Source organism: Solanum pennellii, chromosome 7 (genome assembly GCF_001406875.1).
Source record: "Solanum pennellii chromosome 7, SPENNV200".
Classification (NCBI taxonomy): Eukaryota; Viridiplantae; Streptophyta; class Magnoliopsida; order Solanales; family Solanaceae; genus Solanum; species Solanum pennellii.
In genome coordinates this window covers 77,436,771-77,452,779 of record NC_028643.1, presented here as the reverse complement: position 1 = coordinate 77,452,779, position 16,009 = coordinate 77,436,771, and the positions used below count along the sequence as shown (strand labels likewise).

Genomic DNA, 16,009 nt, shown 5'->3' with positions numbered 1-16,009 from the left:
ATAATTTATCCCTTTTTTCTTGGGGTAGGGGAGACGAAATAGTATTTTTTTTAAAAAAAAAATTGGTTTTCCTAGTTTTCAGAATTTATATCGGAGTCTGACTAAATCTGAATTTACACCGTAAATTTTCAATGTTGGATAAATACTTCCTAAAAAAGACAATATTGTATCTAGATCGGCACTCAAACTCAAGATATCTGATTTAGGATGAAGTACTTATAATTTCACTATTACTCTTGAATTAGTTAGTCAAAATATAGTACTAATTAATTCTACCCGGAAATGATGTTATTGATAGAGGAGTGATAAAATTAGTCCAAGAAAATATGATTGATCAAATTTATTCAAGTTTATTTGAGTTATTAATCTGTTTATTTATCAAATCAACCTATTTTAATTTAAACCAAACAATTTAATTCATCGAATCGTTGGGGCTATTTGGGTAAAATATGTAGCTTAGATTGACTCGCACGAAATCTTATACTATTAAGTATTTTTTTTTATGTGTTGTGTATATATATATGTAGCCATATATCTTATTAACTAAAGAATAGAATGTTCATGATTTGTTTTGTTTGTATATATAGGCTTTTGAGTGTAGACTAGGTAGTTAACAAATAAATAATATATGAAGTGGGAAATAAATTTTGTTTTATGTATAGATATATATAGTAGGCTTATATTAATAATAAAGTTTTCATTGCTTCTTGAGCAGGCAATATTAAATTTATGTAGTTGCCTCATTAGGATAAATATCATATATGGAACTTGAAAGCGTAATATATAGTTGTTGTGATACTATAACTACTTCTCCATATATTATGGCTTTGGCATATATATATAAAGTATATATACAGATCGGACCTCGACTAATTCAGATTCACGTCAGAAAGTTTTATTGGAAGCTGGTAAACATCAACTTTCTAACTATCAAAGGCGACTTCACGCTTATGACCATGACTTAAATTCGAGATCATATTGATTAAAATTGAAGAAATATTTATCACTCGATCACGATTAGACAAATAGTTGTTATGATACTATAACTACTCCTCCATATATTGTGGCTTTTTTGGCAAATATATATGACAATCCTTTCAAGCTAATGTAACAGTATATAATACTGTAGTTCCTAACATATATTGGCAAGGTTTTGCATGTACTGTCATTTCACACTTGCTTTGCAATTAAAAGGTCCCTTTCAAGTCAAGAAACTAATAAATAAAATGGCGAGTTGAGAATCGTGAGGTCTAATGTATGCAAGTTCAAATTATAGCAAAGAAAAAAAAATTTTAGACGAGAGCAAAGAATTTTACTTCCATTCTAGTCATAGTTGGACAATATTATCTAGTACACGTGATATTTATTATCCGAAAGAGGTGACAAGTGTATTATAAAATTAATTAATCGAAGTATACATAAGTTTGAGTCAGACTATTCTTATCCTTGATACTTTGTGATATCATTTAAAAATTATAACTACTCCCATTTTCTCGAATCTTTATGACTATTTTTAATTTATAAATATTAAAGGGAAGTAGAGTAGAAATTTTTTCGATGCATCGACTCTTGTATTATTTTTTGTGAAAGCCAAATGATAAATAATTATAGTTAAACGTAGCAAATATTAAAATTTATTAAGTTGTAGATGAATTATTTGTTGGAGAATGAGACCATTGACTTGAAAATAATATCTTCTCAACTAATTAATTGACGAGAAAAGAAACTGAATAAGACATAGAAGCAACGTCCAAATTAAAGTTGGTGGCCTGCAAGAAATCACTAGTTTTTTGTAGCATCGATAGATAGAGTTACGTGAAATTAATTGAGATATGTATAAAGTTATGATCATTAAACAATATCATTAATAAAATCATTAAATTATAAGTTATCTATTTTCGACATGAATTTTAATTTGATCATAAATAGGCATAGTAAAGTAGTTAAACAAGAGCACATCAAAGGATGTAGTTCGATCAAAAGTTTGTTTTATTTAGACCGCAAGTTGAAATTTTTCGATCACTAACTTTGTATATACTACTCTAATTTAAAGTTATGAAGTTGGAGAGTTTTACAATTTAAAGTTAGAAAATAAATTGTGAATATATCAGGTAAATTTGGATAAGTCATATTTTCATAAATTAATTTTGTCATTTGTACGCGAGTATTTCGATAGGAGTAGTTGAAAATTGACTAGGTAGCCTTGAATTTTTTACGACTTTGGTACGTTTGGTCGTTGAATTTAAATTCTCAGTTTTACAAATCTTTATGCTTTGTAATTGTGACCTAACAAGAAACTACCAATTTTATGAGCTTGTTTTTGACCAACTATTTAAAATATTGAAAGGATAATTTTGAAGTTAAGATTTATAAACTATCCTTCCAGAAAATTAAGGCATAAATAAAGAAAATTAAGTATTAACATCTTTCTTCTCTTCTAGTTTAACCCTTTTATTAAGTATTTGCGTTAGAAAAGTAACTTCTAATAAAGAATAAAAAGTTGGGAAGATAGATTATACCAATTTGGGTTGCATTGTTTATTCTGATCATAACAATGAAAAATTGTTTTGCGTCTGATATTTATACGAAATCATGAAGGATGCATATTAATGAACCATGGTTAAGTACTAAAATTCTATATTCAAACTATAATTCATGTCGTACATTTATTGACTTGGTATAAATATCAAATGTAAGTAAGTTTTTCATTATTATGAATGAACAATAATGAATACGTTTTTTTCATTTTTATTGAAAAATTTCTTGATTAATAGACATTATAAGAATTATATTAGTATAGCTAAGCATATGAAGAAAAAAAAACAAGAAGATTTTATCTAGTTTTTCTTTTAAACTAAAGTTTAAAAAATTAAAGTATCACAATTATATTATAAATATAATAAATATAATAAAAAAGAATGGAGATGCGGGGTATCGATCCCCGTACCTCTCGCATGCTAAGCGAGCGCTCTACCATCTGAGCTACATCCCCATGTGTGAACAGTATTTGCAAAGAAACAATATTACTATATAGACAAGTTACTGCTCCACAGTTCGAGTCTTTTGGATAGGTGACTTTTCCGCTAAAAACTCCTTTTACTATTTCGCTTTTTATAAACATAATAACGTCGCGTTCCATAGGGTAGGAGAAGACATTTCAATATTTTTTATCGGAGAATCAAAGCAGAATTAGGTTATGGACTCTTATCTTGACATTCTTTAGAGTGAATAAAAACATATAATACTCTTTTATTATGCATATAAATTACTTGATCGATTACCTAATTTTACTAGTCCCATAAGCTATCGCTTTTACCATTCTTGTTGTCAATAACTCAATTATTTTTTATTAACAAAAGTTGTGAATATAGCTCTATCAACAAACATTAGTTGGTGTCGGAGAAATTAAAACTAAATTCACTCAAGAAACAAATAACAAGTTGGTATCACATTGACGCATTAAAATATGGAAAAATGACAAAAATTCTTCCCTTAAGTTTACTTAGTACCCTTATTCTTATTAGTTTTAAAAATACCTAAAATCCTTCATTTTTAAGTCAAATGAGGCGGATACAAAAATATAACAAAAATGAGGCGGATACAAAAATGTGATAAAAAATGAGGCGAATACAAAAATGTGATAAAAATTGAGACAAATACAAAAATGTAAAAGTGAGGCGGATACAAAAATGTGATAAAAAATGAGGCGGATACAAAAATGTGAAAAAAATGAGGCGGATACAAAAATGAAAAAATGAGGCGGATACAAAATGTGACAAAAAATAAGGCGAATACAAAAATGTAACAAAAAATATATAATGTATCCGCCACCTTTTTATTGAATCAACTCTATTATGTATCCATATTTTTCTATATTTTTGAGAGATTTTGGTCATTAAAAACTTATAACGGACAAATGGACGGAAAACTTATATAAATATACTACAAATAAAAAAATATTTACCATTTATTGCAATAATTTTTTTTTACTTTTTCACTTTTAATACACTTTTAATTCATATTACAAAAAATAATTTATAATACAAGTTTTATTAATAGATAATACATTTATCACATATTTTAATACACTTATAAGTTATAACACAATGTGTCAATTTCTTACCAAACAAGCATAATATATTTCTTAAAATAGTTATATATATATATATATATATATATATATATATATTGTAGATATTGCATTACATATTATAGATTTAACATAGTACTACTATAAATTGTAATAAATAAAAAGTTATCGCTAAAATCAATAATTATTTATTTAAAGACATTCATTTCAAGTAATTCTTCTATACTAAATATCCGTAACGGTAATGTTATTGAGAGCAAAAATTTTGAGTAAGACTAATTAATCCTGCACATTAATATGTCAAGCATGTTCCTATAATCTTCCCAATTGATACATTTCATTATTTCATTGTTTAGTTTCTTTTGTTGATCATATATATTTCTCCATATCTTAATACTCCTAACATTAATCATTCATCAAAAATATAAATTACATTTTATACATCTTTATTTGCCCCTTTTATAATTGATTTCCTCAAGGTACATCACAAATATTTGGTGGTATCTTTGGAATTTTAACTTCTAAGAATTTGTGATCACCATTGCTCATTAGTGCCTCTGTTTTCTTCCAGTCTGCATTTTCAGGCAGCTCGATCCTCCGAACACAGCCGTGTTCCCACCAGTTCCCCACTCTCCAGTCCTTCGTCCCCGTCTCTACTTTCAGCCTAAATTGGCCACTTACCTCTAAAACTTTTCCATCCTCAACGGAGACACAAATGATACCTTTACCAACACCTGTTGCAACAAATGTTAATAGTGTTAATCGAGTTAATATTGCAAATCAGGGGCGGATCTACATGTAAGAAAGGGATTCAATTGAATGAACGTGAATCTATAATAAGAGTATATATTTTTAACCTTTAACTTTTATATAGCCGAGAGCAATGAGTTCAGTTGAATACGTTTAAATTCATCATAGAGACGCCTCTAATGAATGGAAACCTGAACCAATCCTACCTGAAGCTCTACCCCTGCTTATGGCCCGCCAAAAGAACTACATCTCTAGTGTGTAGGGTGCTAACTACTAGAAGCACCTATATGTAGTCCTACTTTATTAATATCGAACTTTTTAAAAATATTGTCAGATGCATGTTGGATCGTTCAAAAATTCAACACTATAGTTCCACTAAATGACATTCAAGTAAGTCAGGGCGCATAGAATTCAGAATTCATAAAATTCAAATCTTGAATGTTCGTACATTAAAAAGAAAGGCCAAGTACATAAATAAATTCATAAACTTGTTGGGTTTTTTCCTCAGGTACCTTAACTAGGCTATTTTCCTATTAAATTATTGAACCACCCATAATTTTGTTCCTTTAAACACTGTTGACCGATGTGGAACCAAATTTTGTGAGGGATATCGATAGATGATGCATTTGTTGTTCTAGAACTCATTAGTCCAATTGATAGTGAAATTGTTTGAGAATAATTGTATTTACTCGAAGTCACTTGAACACATTTGAAAACAAATGAGACTAACAAACAATTTGTCTTCATTTCTTCAATCAAAATCATTACAATACAAACACAATTGAAGGCATTTACAATAGGAAAACCAATCAAAATCAGTTAGCAGTGTTTAAAAGGAATAAAATATGAATGGTTTAATGATTCAATAAAAAAATGACGTAGTTAAAATATCTAAAAGAAGAAACCCAACAAGGGATCTGTTTATGAGTTTGGCCTAAAAAAAACGAACACAAACTCAAGTAAATAAGTAAATCTCTTTACTCACCTGGAATTTCTGTTTTCAACACATAATCTGTCTCAGTTTGAATCCAATCAACTTTGTAATGATTATTATTGGAACTTTTTGCATTGGATAATAACACATCTGAATCAAATTCCCATAGTGGAAATGCATCAGAAGGATCAAAAAATTTGCCAAACAAAAGTGGACTAAAAAATGAACCTTCACACAAAGCTTTATGTGTTATAAAATTTCCTTTGTTCATGAATTTCACAAAAACATCTTCTTTTAATGGAACACACCATTTTTTTGGATTTGATTCTTCAAATTGAACTTCAAGTTGTTTGTAACTAGTCATTGAGTTAAATTTCAAAGATGAAAAAAATGGTGGATGAGAATTTGTGACTTGAATTTCTCTTATACTAATTCTAGTGGTACAAATAATCAAAGAAGAGAACAAATTCTTATGGAATATTTGAAAAAATGTGCTGTAAAGATAAGAGAATATATTTCTTTTCTAGATTTTTTCTCTAAAAAAAGTATGAGAAAAATACTTGTGGAACACCAAATCAAATCGACGGTTGTCGTTGAATTGAGAGTCAGGACGGAATCAGGTAGGACTGGAGGGGTTTAGAACGGAAAATTATACAGTTGAATCCTTTGGGGTTCTTCCTCATTTTACCGCAATCAACTAATTATTAAATTTTTTAGTGAAAATTCTAACACAACTATATATGATAATCAATTGTCATATAAGACATTTTTTTATTCGAAATAAATCTTTATCTTTAAAATTATAACCTCACATTCTATATGAAATAGATAATTTCATATATTATATTGATATAAATGTAATTCTAGTAATGAAGAGATGTGTGAAAGGAATACTTAAAAGTGCATTATCTGCTACTAATGATGATTAGTGTCACCAATTGTTTGTTTCTACTTTTTTTGTGATATTTTTCATTTGTGGAATTCAAGTAGCTTTTACCAAATAACATTATTTCTGCATATCCACTAAAGGCAAAAAAAAAAATAAAAAAAAATAAGCAGATGGAATTTGAATTCATATTAAAAAAAGTTCAGTTTGGAATCCAGTATTTCTTTTAAATACCGAAAACAAAAAGATATTTTTATAAACTACTCTTAATTTCTTTAAATTTTAATGATAATATTTTTCGCTTTGTGCCTAAGCCGAAATAACTTTTTTCTTATATTTATCATTATTTTTAATGTGTTTCTTTGCATAATAATATTATTATTTATAAAACTGAGGAATAGTTCGGTTAGACCCGTACACTTTATTAACCCGCACTCATGCATCTTCAACATCAGCATCCCCTCTCCTACACCATCAGTACCCCGCTAGTGCAGTTTCGACACCAACACGCCGCACTTGTGCACCTCAAGCACTCCCCGATATAATACGCTCTTTCAGAACCTTGTCCTGCCCCGCCAAACATAGACAGTACACTATACACACACTCAGAACCATGTTCTTTGCTGTTTCGGCACCAGCACGTCGCACTCGTGCACCTCAAGACGAGTCTAGCAAGACGAGTCTAGAAATTCTATTTTCTAATATGAAAGAGTTTGATATTAATTGTAAAAAAGTTTTCAAAATTTCACATTATTCAATGTCTTATGTAATGATGATTATGCTAAGGACTTGTATGAGACCCATTCGAGCTAAAATACGCCGTGTTACGACTAGACATGCTCTCTAATCGTGACAAACTTACATTTTTAAATACATACATGGTTCAATTTGATATATTCTTGACACTTAAAAAATAAATATAAAAAAAAGAAAAGAGATTAGACATTTGTTTCCAATAGATCACGTTGGATGTTGATGTAAAAAATATATTTAATAATATGAAAATTTGAAATGTTTAAGTCAAAGTTCTAAAATATTCATCATAAAAAATAGATAGTTCATTTTTTTTTAATAATATTTAATATTGTTTAAAGTAAAATAAAAATCATAATATTTACCATCCTTTTTTTTTGGGTCTCAAAATTTAGGTGCTTAAAGCAAACGCGTTACTAGAGGTTGTAGCACAATTCAAACAATATACAATGGTGAGAAGTCAATATATTGATCCACTCATCGTAGCAGAGTTGAAGAAATTTACGACTTGTTTTTTTTGTGTAGATGTGGATTTGGCCAATGTGTCACGATTGAGTTATATATAAAACCTTATGCATATGTTATTTTGACGAGATATATATAAATATGTTTTTTAATTTAGTGATCCTAGTTATTATTTTTTTTGTCTCAAATTACTTAAATTTTTGAAGTGTTTCACACCCTTTAAGAAAATAAGATTAACATAAATTAGACATAATTTTTCATTTTTATTCTTATTAATAGCGTTAAATTTGTGATTAAAATAACTAAACATTAATTAAATAACTAATTTCAATACTAACTAATGAAGGGTAAAATAGAAGAACATTCTAAAAGTAGTCTTGAAAATTGAATTATTAAGTTAATTTGAAAAATAGAAAATGTCTCAACAATTCAATCAATTTGAAATGGATGGAGTAATATTTTTGCCCTCCAATTTCGGATATGCACAAATAAATACTTGAGTCGTTTGGTAGATTGTATAAGAATAATAGTAAATAGAGTGTATTTAGTAATGCATGTAAATTATATATAAATTATTTTTATGCATTGTTTGATTTGATGCATTATAAATAGCATGCGTTGCGCAAAAAAAAAAATTAATTACAAAGACACCCTCCACAATAAAGGAAAAAAGATGTAAAAAAAAAGTTGAGGGGCAATTGAGTTTTAACTATGCTAATGCCTGCATCAAAATTAGGGGTGTCAATTGGGCGGGATAACTCAAGTTTTGGTGGGTCATAATGAATTTAGACAACAATTGAGTCAAGATCCAACCCCAACCAACCCAAATTTGCTCGAGTCAAAACATATTGGGTCAAAATGAGTTAGGAAATGAGTTATTTAACGGGTCAAGACCCGACCCAACCCAAACCAAACTAATATTTACAAAACTTAATTATTTTATTTGTTCTTTTGTAATATTTTGTAATTGATACCTAATAATATTATTATTTTACGTTATTGTAGCTATATATCATATCAAATTGGAAAAAAATTTGACAAGATTTCTCGACCCAATTGGAAAATAAAAATATAGTCTTAATACAGGGACTAAAAAGATTGTTTTTCCTATATATTTTAGGTGACATAATACATATAAGACGCCAATAAAATATGTATAACATAATGATGAGATGAAATAAAAATGAACCAGCGCTGAGATGCCATGCATGCATCTCTTGAGCGCCATTTTCGGTTTCTATTGTATGGAAAATTCAAAGAAATGGATTAAACAAAAATTATGTAGAATTACAGAGAGCAACAAAAATGCCAGAAACGATTGGTAGATTTTGCTAGTTATCCATATACACACAATAACAAAAATTCACTTTTCTGCTCAAAAGAAATTATTTCGGGTCAATTTCATGCCCCTCCTTGACCCGCACCCAATCCTTGTATGATTATTTGTATTTGAGCATTTTTTTTTGCTCGATCTCGTTGCATACAAAAACCTCAACTGATTTTTGATTTTTTCTGGGTGCGGGGCCTAGGTTTTGATTTTTGAATGACATTGTAGATTGTGATTCATTGATTTTACAATATTTTGGGAGGTGGGTTTGATTTATCTAGTTTTTTATTCGATTATTGCGGAAAAAAGAGTTTTTTTTTCTTTTTTCGATTTATGGTGTTTGATGTTACTGTAATTAAGTTTTTTTGCATGAATTTGGAGGTGGGTTTGAAAGATTTGTTGTGAGTAAGGCATTTGGAAGTGGAAATTTTTTTTTTTTTTTGAAGAGTTGGAAGGTTAAATGCAGAATTTTTTTTGATGTTTTTTTGTGCCCTTTGTGGATTTGAGGCATAAAGGGGTTTGTGGGGTTTATCTAATGAAAAAGATTTTCTACTTCTTTGATGCTGATTCAAGGGCAAATGGGTGTGAGAGGAGTAGTAGTTCATTTCTTTGTGTTCTTCTTTATGCTTTTGGTAGCAGTACTTGGAAGCAAGAAGGACTCAGATCTCATCAACTCTCCTCAGATTAATAGGGACATGGTACCACACTTTTCGATATTCTTTTTCAAATGTTTGTTTGAAGAATTTTGAGTTACTTAATTGAACATTACTTGCGAATATGTAGTTGTAGGGGTTTGTGATAAAGGGAAGTATATGTTTCCTAATCGCCATAGGATCAGTTTCTTTTGTTGTGGAAGGATTTTATGCTGTTGTGTCGATTAATCAGAGAAACAACTCTTTGTTGGTGCTTGAACAACCTATTGCTTGATCTCGTTTCTGGATAAACTAAGTGTCATTTGTGCTGTTCTTTTGAGCCTGAATATTTACGCACTAATTGATATCTTCAATACCAAAGCAGAAACATTTAGTGCAAAGTGCCATAACGATAAATAATTCATGTCCACCCTATGATTTATAATTGAGAAAGAGAACCCCAAGTAAATGTTGAAAATATAATCAAATAATAAAAGTGTGCGCTTAAACTTTTGGATGAGATGGTCACACACTTCAACATGATGTTAGAGCACGCAAAGGTATTGAAGGTACTGAGAAAAAGAATTTCCACGCGCTTGGTCCATGAAAAAAAAATCAGGCCCGCACGTGAGGGGCATGTTGAAAATATAATTAAATAATAAAAGTGCGGTCTCTCTAACAACTTAATCTTTTAGATGAGCCTGAAGTCTGAACAGTTCCAGATCACTCTAGCCTTTTCAATTGCGTTCTTTCACGGCTTGACTCTAGTCTGAACTCCACTGTGACTCTCGTAAAATTATTTATTGTGAGATGTTAATACTAATTTGATATGAACTTGTTTGAGAATGAGCATTTATGAGAAAGTTTGATAAAATCTTCTCTTGCAGGCTGAGCTATTGTGGTTGAACTGTAGGATAGAGTTAACACGAGCTAATAAAGCTGTTGAAGATCTCGAGTATTATGTCGCGGAGGAAGTTTTAAGTGTGAGAGACAAAGTCCTCCTAAAAAGTAGCTCAGAAAAACATAAGCATATCGGTGACTTGCATCCGCTGGTTAAGCAAGCTCTTCTAGGTTGTTTGAGGGAAAAAAATCTCTTGTTTCTTATATCCGGAGAGGAGAAGGGCTCGCCAAATTGGTATGCCAGGTGTGTAGAGTTTCTCTCCTCCTTGCACGGAGCTCCTAAACGACGCATATTGAAAGCAGCACCTAATCCTCCTCCTGCCTCTCCTAAGTCAAAGCCAGCTAAATCACAAGACTCAAAAAAGAAATCCTCAGCTAAAGACAGTAAGAAAGCAAACACGGTTGGAGTTCCAATTATAGCCGCTGCTGCCGCAATATCCCTTCTCATAGCACTTCTATGCATATGCTGTTGTTGTAAGTGCTGTAGGAGATCCAAAAAGGGTTTGAATGATGAGAGACCTCTTCTTAGCTTAAGCTCGAGTGACTATTCATCACATAAGTCATCTGCTTTAGGATCTTCATTCAATAATGCCGGAAATCATTCATTCACTAATGCTGGAAATCATTCATTCAATAACAATCCCAATGATGATTCTAAAATTGAGATTCGAAGGACGGGACCAGCTGGAATGCCTCCACTGAAACCTCCCCCTGGTAGGGCGGTTCATTCTGAAGCCCCTTCCCCACCTGCACCTCCGCCTCCTGCAAAGCCAACAACTCCTGCACCTGCTGCACCACCTCCACCACCAGGAAAGCCTTCATCTGTTGGCCCAAGTCCTCCTAAAGCTGGCCCTCCTCCACCACCACCTATGAAGCCTGGCCCTCGAGCACCACCTCGGCCACCTTCCATGGGCTTGAAGCCACCTCGAACATCACCTCTTGGACCAAATGCATCCACAAGTGCTTCAGCTGAGGGAGAAGATACCGATCCCAAAACTAAGCTTAAGCCTTTCTTCTGGGATAAGGTTCAAGCCAACACTGACCAATCAATGGTTTGGCATCAGGTCAAGGCAGGATCTTTCCAGTAAGTCCATCATTTCTTGCTTTATGCAGCTTTAAATCATTTTAATTTAGGAAGGAGTTCAATAGACACTGAATATCCTTTGACAGGTTCGATGAAGAGCAGATAGAGACTCTATTTGGATTTGCCTCTGCTGAAAAAAAGAAGAATGGGTCAAAGAAAGACTCCTCCCAAGATCCTTCCAATCTATATATTCAAATCATTGACCAGAAGAAGGCTCAAAATTTGTCTATTCTTCTTAAAGCGTTGAACGTTACAACTGAAGAAGTTTGTGATGCACTGAAAGAAGGTGATCATCTGCACATTCACCTTTCAAGTGTTTTAAGTTTTTGGGCAATATTTCTGTTTTTGTTCTTGCTGGTTATCTTGTTATTCAAGGAAATAATTGTGCTTTACTGGTTGTCGATTTTCCATCTCCTTCCTGCCAATCATTGAAATTTTTTGAATGTCCTAAAAGATTTAGTTGTAGCTGTACTCTATGCTTCTGTGGTGAACTATTTACAACTTCATTCCACGAGCCAATCTTAGCTCTCGGCAGTAGGTGCAGTCACAACCAGGTATATAGACCGCACCCACTCTGAACCTATTGAGGGTAAATCTTGTATCGACCGCTGCTTCATGTTGATCTTTAAAGATTTACTTGTTTTTGTATTCTATTTGTCCGTTCTGAAATTGGTCTTGGAAGTTGTACCAGATGCCTGATTAAAGTGGATCATGCTTCCTTATTACATTAGTTTATGCTCTGTTATACTGCCTCTTAAACTAGAATGTCTTAATTCACTACTGCAGAGATAACTGGAAAAAATATTCTAAATGAGATCATCACATTAATAATTGATATGAAAGTGTATCAAACGTGAAACTGAAATAGTTGAAACAATTTCTCATTAGTAGTTTAGAATGTAACTTGTGTTAGTTTATTAGATTATTGTTGCGGAAGCCGAATATAGAGAGTGATGGAATCATTACTGCTATATCTAAATGTAGCTAATAAATAGTAAATGAGACAACAACAAAAAGAATGCCAGGAATCAACGAGGTTCGGCAAAAGAAAACAAAAGTTTGCCGAAAGAGTACAAGTGAAATATTACAAGAGAGAAAGAAGAACAAATGCCTTAGGAGATGAGAAGGCAAGTTAGAGGTGTATTACAAATGAATTAGGAGCTACCTATTTATAGGAGTGAATTCTTCCTATTGATGTCATCCATGACATCACAATATGTCAAAATGTCAAGATTTACCTTGTGAAATCAATTTATGGTTCACCTAAATTTCACCTACAAAAGGTGCTATCTTGACTTTTCTACTAATGAAGAATTATCCTCCTAACTACCATATCTTCTCATTAATCCATTTTTGAATCTTGTCAAATTTAACAATTATATCATCGAGGAGGGAACTTTCTCGAACGTATGGAAGTTACTTCTGAAGGAAGGAGTGCTAGTATTGGTCGAGTTTGGCTTCTTTCTTGTTTTCCCCACATAAGTGCTCTTTGCTTTATTAACTTGGCTAGAAGTATGATTGCCTTTTCACCTGAAGTCTATGAAATGCTCGACTTCTGATGACTCTCTTCGGAAGTAAAGTTATGAAATGCATTCATGTGAAACTATATCTAGACTGATGTATTTGTGCATTTTATTTGTCCTTGAGACACCCTTTAACCTTTCTCTGCACGTACATGTTCTTTAGGAGCAGCTTCACTACTGTAGTATGCAGTATTTATCTGCAATGTCACATTTTTCTCAAGACTTTTGCTGAGAGCCTTACCTTGCAATGGTTACATTTTCTAAATTTGATGTCAGAATAAATATGAAGTAGCAGTTTCGCTTAGAGTAACCTGATCACAATGCTAATACTGTCAACATACGGTTGCTATTTGCTGTCAATTGGTAAAGCGTTAATGTACTTGTATGTTAATTAGAGTGATATTTCTTGGAAAATGGGCTGTCGTGTGTTCTTAGACTTTGCAGCTACCAAAGCGTGACTAATGGTTTAATTTACTCAGGAAATGAGCTTCCTGCTGAACTCATTCAAACTTTGATAAAGATGGCACCAACTGCTGAGGAAGAACTGAAGCTGAGGGTCTACAATGGGGAACTTTCTCGGCTTGGGCAGGCAGAGAGGTTCCTGAAATCTTTGGTTGAGGTTCCATTTGCATTCAAAAGGCTAGAGACATTGCTTTTCATGTGCACTCTTCAGGATGAGGCGTCACTGATCAAAGAATCATTTGCCACCTTGGAGGTGAGATCGTAAAGAGTGAAAATCTTCTAACTTGTTTGTGGTTTTCATATTGGAAAAAATAATTTGTGCTTCCGATATTAATCTAAATGGACTTCATGCATGAGCACTAGACAGAAGCTTCTATTTTTGTGGCATCCAAATTCCTTTGACATTGGTGTTTCATGCATGCTTTTTTGTTGTCCAGGCTGCTAGCATAGAACTACGGAATAGCAGGCTGTTTCTCAAGCTCCTTGAGGCTGTTTTAAAAACTGGCAATCGGATGAACGATGGAACGTTTCGTGGTGGTGCACAAGCATTTAAGCTTGACACGCTTCTGAAATTATCAGATGTAAAAGGAATAGACGGGAAAACTACATTGTTACATTTTGTTGTTCAGGAGATAATCCGCTCAGAAGGTATACGAGCTGCTCGTGCTGCTAGGGATCAACGGAGCTTGTCTAGCATCAAGTCTGATGATCTACTCGAGGATTTGCCTCAAGATCAAGAAGATCAGTATCGAAATACCGGTTTACAAGTTGTCTCCGGTTTGAGTAGTGATCTTGGAAATGTGAAGAAAGCTGCAATTCTGGACGCAGATAACTTAACAGGCATAGTGTCCAAACTTGGCCATGCACTTATAAAAGCACGTGAGTTCCTGAATTCAGAAATGAAAAATGTAGATGAGGAAGAGGGGTTTCACCAGACCATGAAGAACTTTGTGCAGAATGCTGAGGGTGATATCATGTCATTACTTGAGGAAGAAAAGCGAATAATGGCTCTGGTTAAGAGCACAGGTGATTATTTCCATGGAAATGCTAAGAGGGATGAAGGTTTGCGATTATTTGTGATCGTTAGAGATTTTCTAGTTATTTTGGATAAGGTATGCAGAGAGGTAAAAAATGCTCCAAGAAAGATAAATAGCACACCAAGGAGAGAAAATGTAACTCTTACAACTTCAGAATCCACCCTTTCACAGCGACCTGATCAATCCGTCCCTTCACCACGACCTGATCAATCCGTCCCTTCACAGCGACCTGATCAATCCGTCCCTTCACCGCGACCTGATCAATCCGTCCCTTCAGCACTACCCCATCAAGCCATCCCTTCAGCACGACCTGATCAGCGTCAGAAGCTTTTCCCGGCTATTGCAGACCGGCGAATTGATGATTTTAGTTCAGACGATGACAGTCCTTAAATACATTTTTCTCACCAAGTACAAGGTACCTAGCTCTTTCTTATTTGTTTGTTTTCACCTGCTATAGTAAAAATGTTGAGTAACTTGTTTGTTTTCATGTTATGTTTTGCTTAGGGATGTGACTTCTGAGTAGAACAACACAAGCAAGCAAGTTGGGGTCGGGTATATGGATCCTTACTGTCCATGCATGTTGGTTCCATTTATGGTCGAAGAAAATGGGTTAGAATATTCTTTCATTTTAGAAGCCAGGCATGGTAGAACCCGGAAGAGATCGACTCGTTGCTAACTTGAGGGGAGCAGAGACCTGACAAACGCTACGGTTTCAGAGATGATCTGCTACATGCATGGTTCTGCATCAATTGCAGCTCCACTTGTACTTAAAAAGTAGTTGCTAGGATCATTCTTTTTGTTCTTGTAATTATTTCTTGTCGATTTTGCTGATAATTCTTTGTTCGAATGGAACTAGTCCTATGCAGTGTTGTTATCAAGAAAGAAAACGTAGATGGTTTGTTACATCACACAAAATTGTTTGAATTTGTCTTTTAATTAATTATATACTAATTAATAATTAGAAACAAAAAATTAAGTTATCTTAATATATCATATTAATAGTGGGACTATATAAGTTAGCAAAAACAGAACAAGTAAGATGATTTTATTTAACAGTTTAAGACACGATACAAGAAAACGAGGAATGATAAAATAATATTAAGGATGACAGAGTATTGAAAATTTTAAAACTCCACTAATAAGCTTAAAAAAATAATAAATGGTTC

General features: G+C 32.7%; 2 protein-coding genes and 1 non-coding gene across 3 annotated transcripts; 1 reads left to right on the top strand and 2 right to left on the bottom strand.

Annotated features, from left to right (window-relative positions):
* Positions 1–2,919: 2,919 nt before the first annotated feature.
* On the bottom strand, positions 2,920–2,992 carry TRNAA-AGC. Its single transcript has one exon. It is a non-coding gene; the product is annotated as a tRNA-Ala (tRNA).
* A 1,348-nt stretch (positions 2,993–4,340) lies between these two features.
* On the bottom strand, positions 4,341–6,190 carry LOC107024530 (21.7 kDa class VI heat shock protein). Its single transcript, XM_015225518.2, has 2 exons — positions 5,826–6,190; positions 4,341–4,824 (listed from the first exon to the last, which is right to left on the bottom strand). Exons 1-2 carry the CDS (start codon positions 6,136–6,138, stop codon positions 4,565–4,567), a joined length of 573 nt encoding a protein of 190 aa, XP_015081004.1. The 5' UTR covers positions 6,139–6,190; the 3' UTR covers positions 4,341–4,564.
* A 2,894-nt stretch (positions 6,191–9,084) lies between these two features.
* On the top strand, positions 9,085–15,767 carry LOC107024649 (formin-like protein 5). The gene is made up of 6 exons (XM_015225642.2): positions 9,085–9,903; positions 10,725–11,821; positions 11,908–12,107; positions 13,824–14,059; positions 14,244–15,258; positions 15,348–15,767. Exons 1-5 carry the CDS (start codon positions 9,766–9,768, stop codon positions 15,231–15,233), a joined length of 2,661 nt encoding a protein of 886 aa, XP_015081128.1. The 5' UTR covers positions 9,085–9,765; the 3' UTR covers positions 15,234–15,258; positions 15,348–15,767.
* Positions 15,768–16,009: the final 242 nt, after the last annotated feature.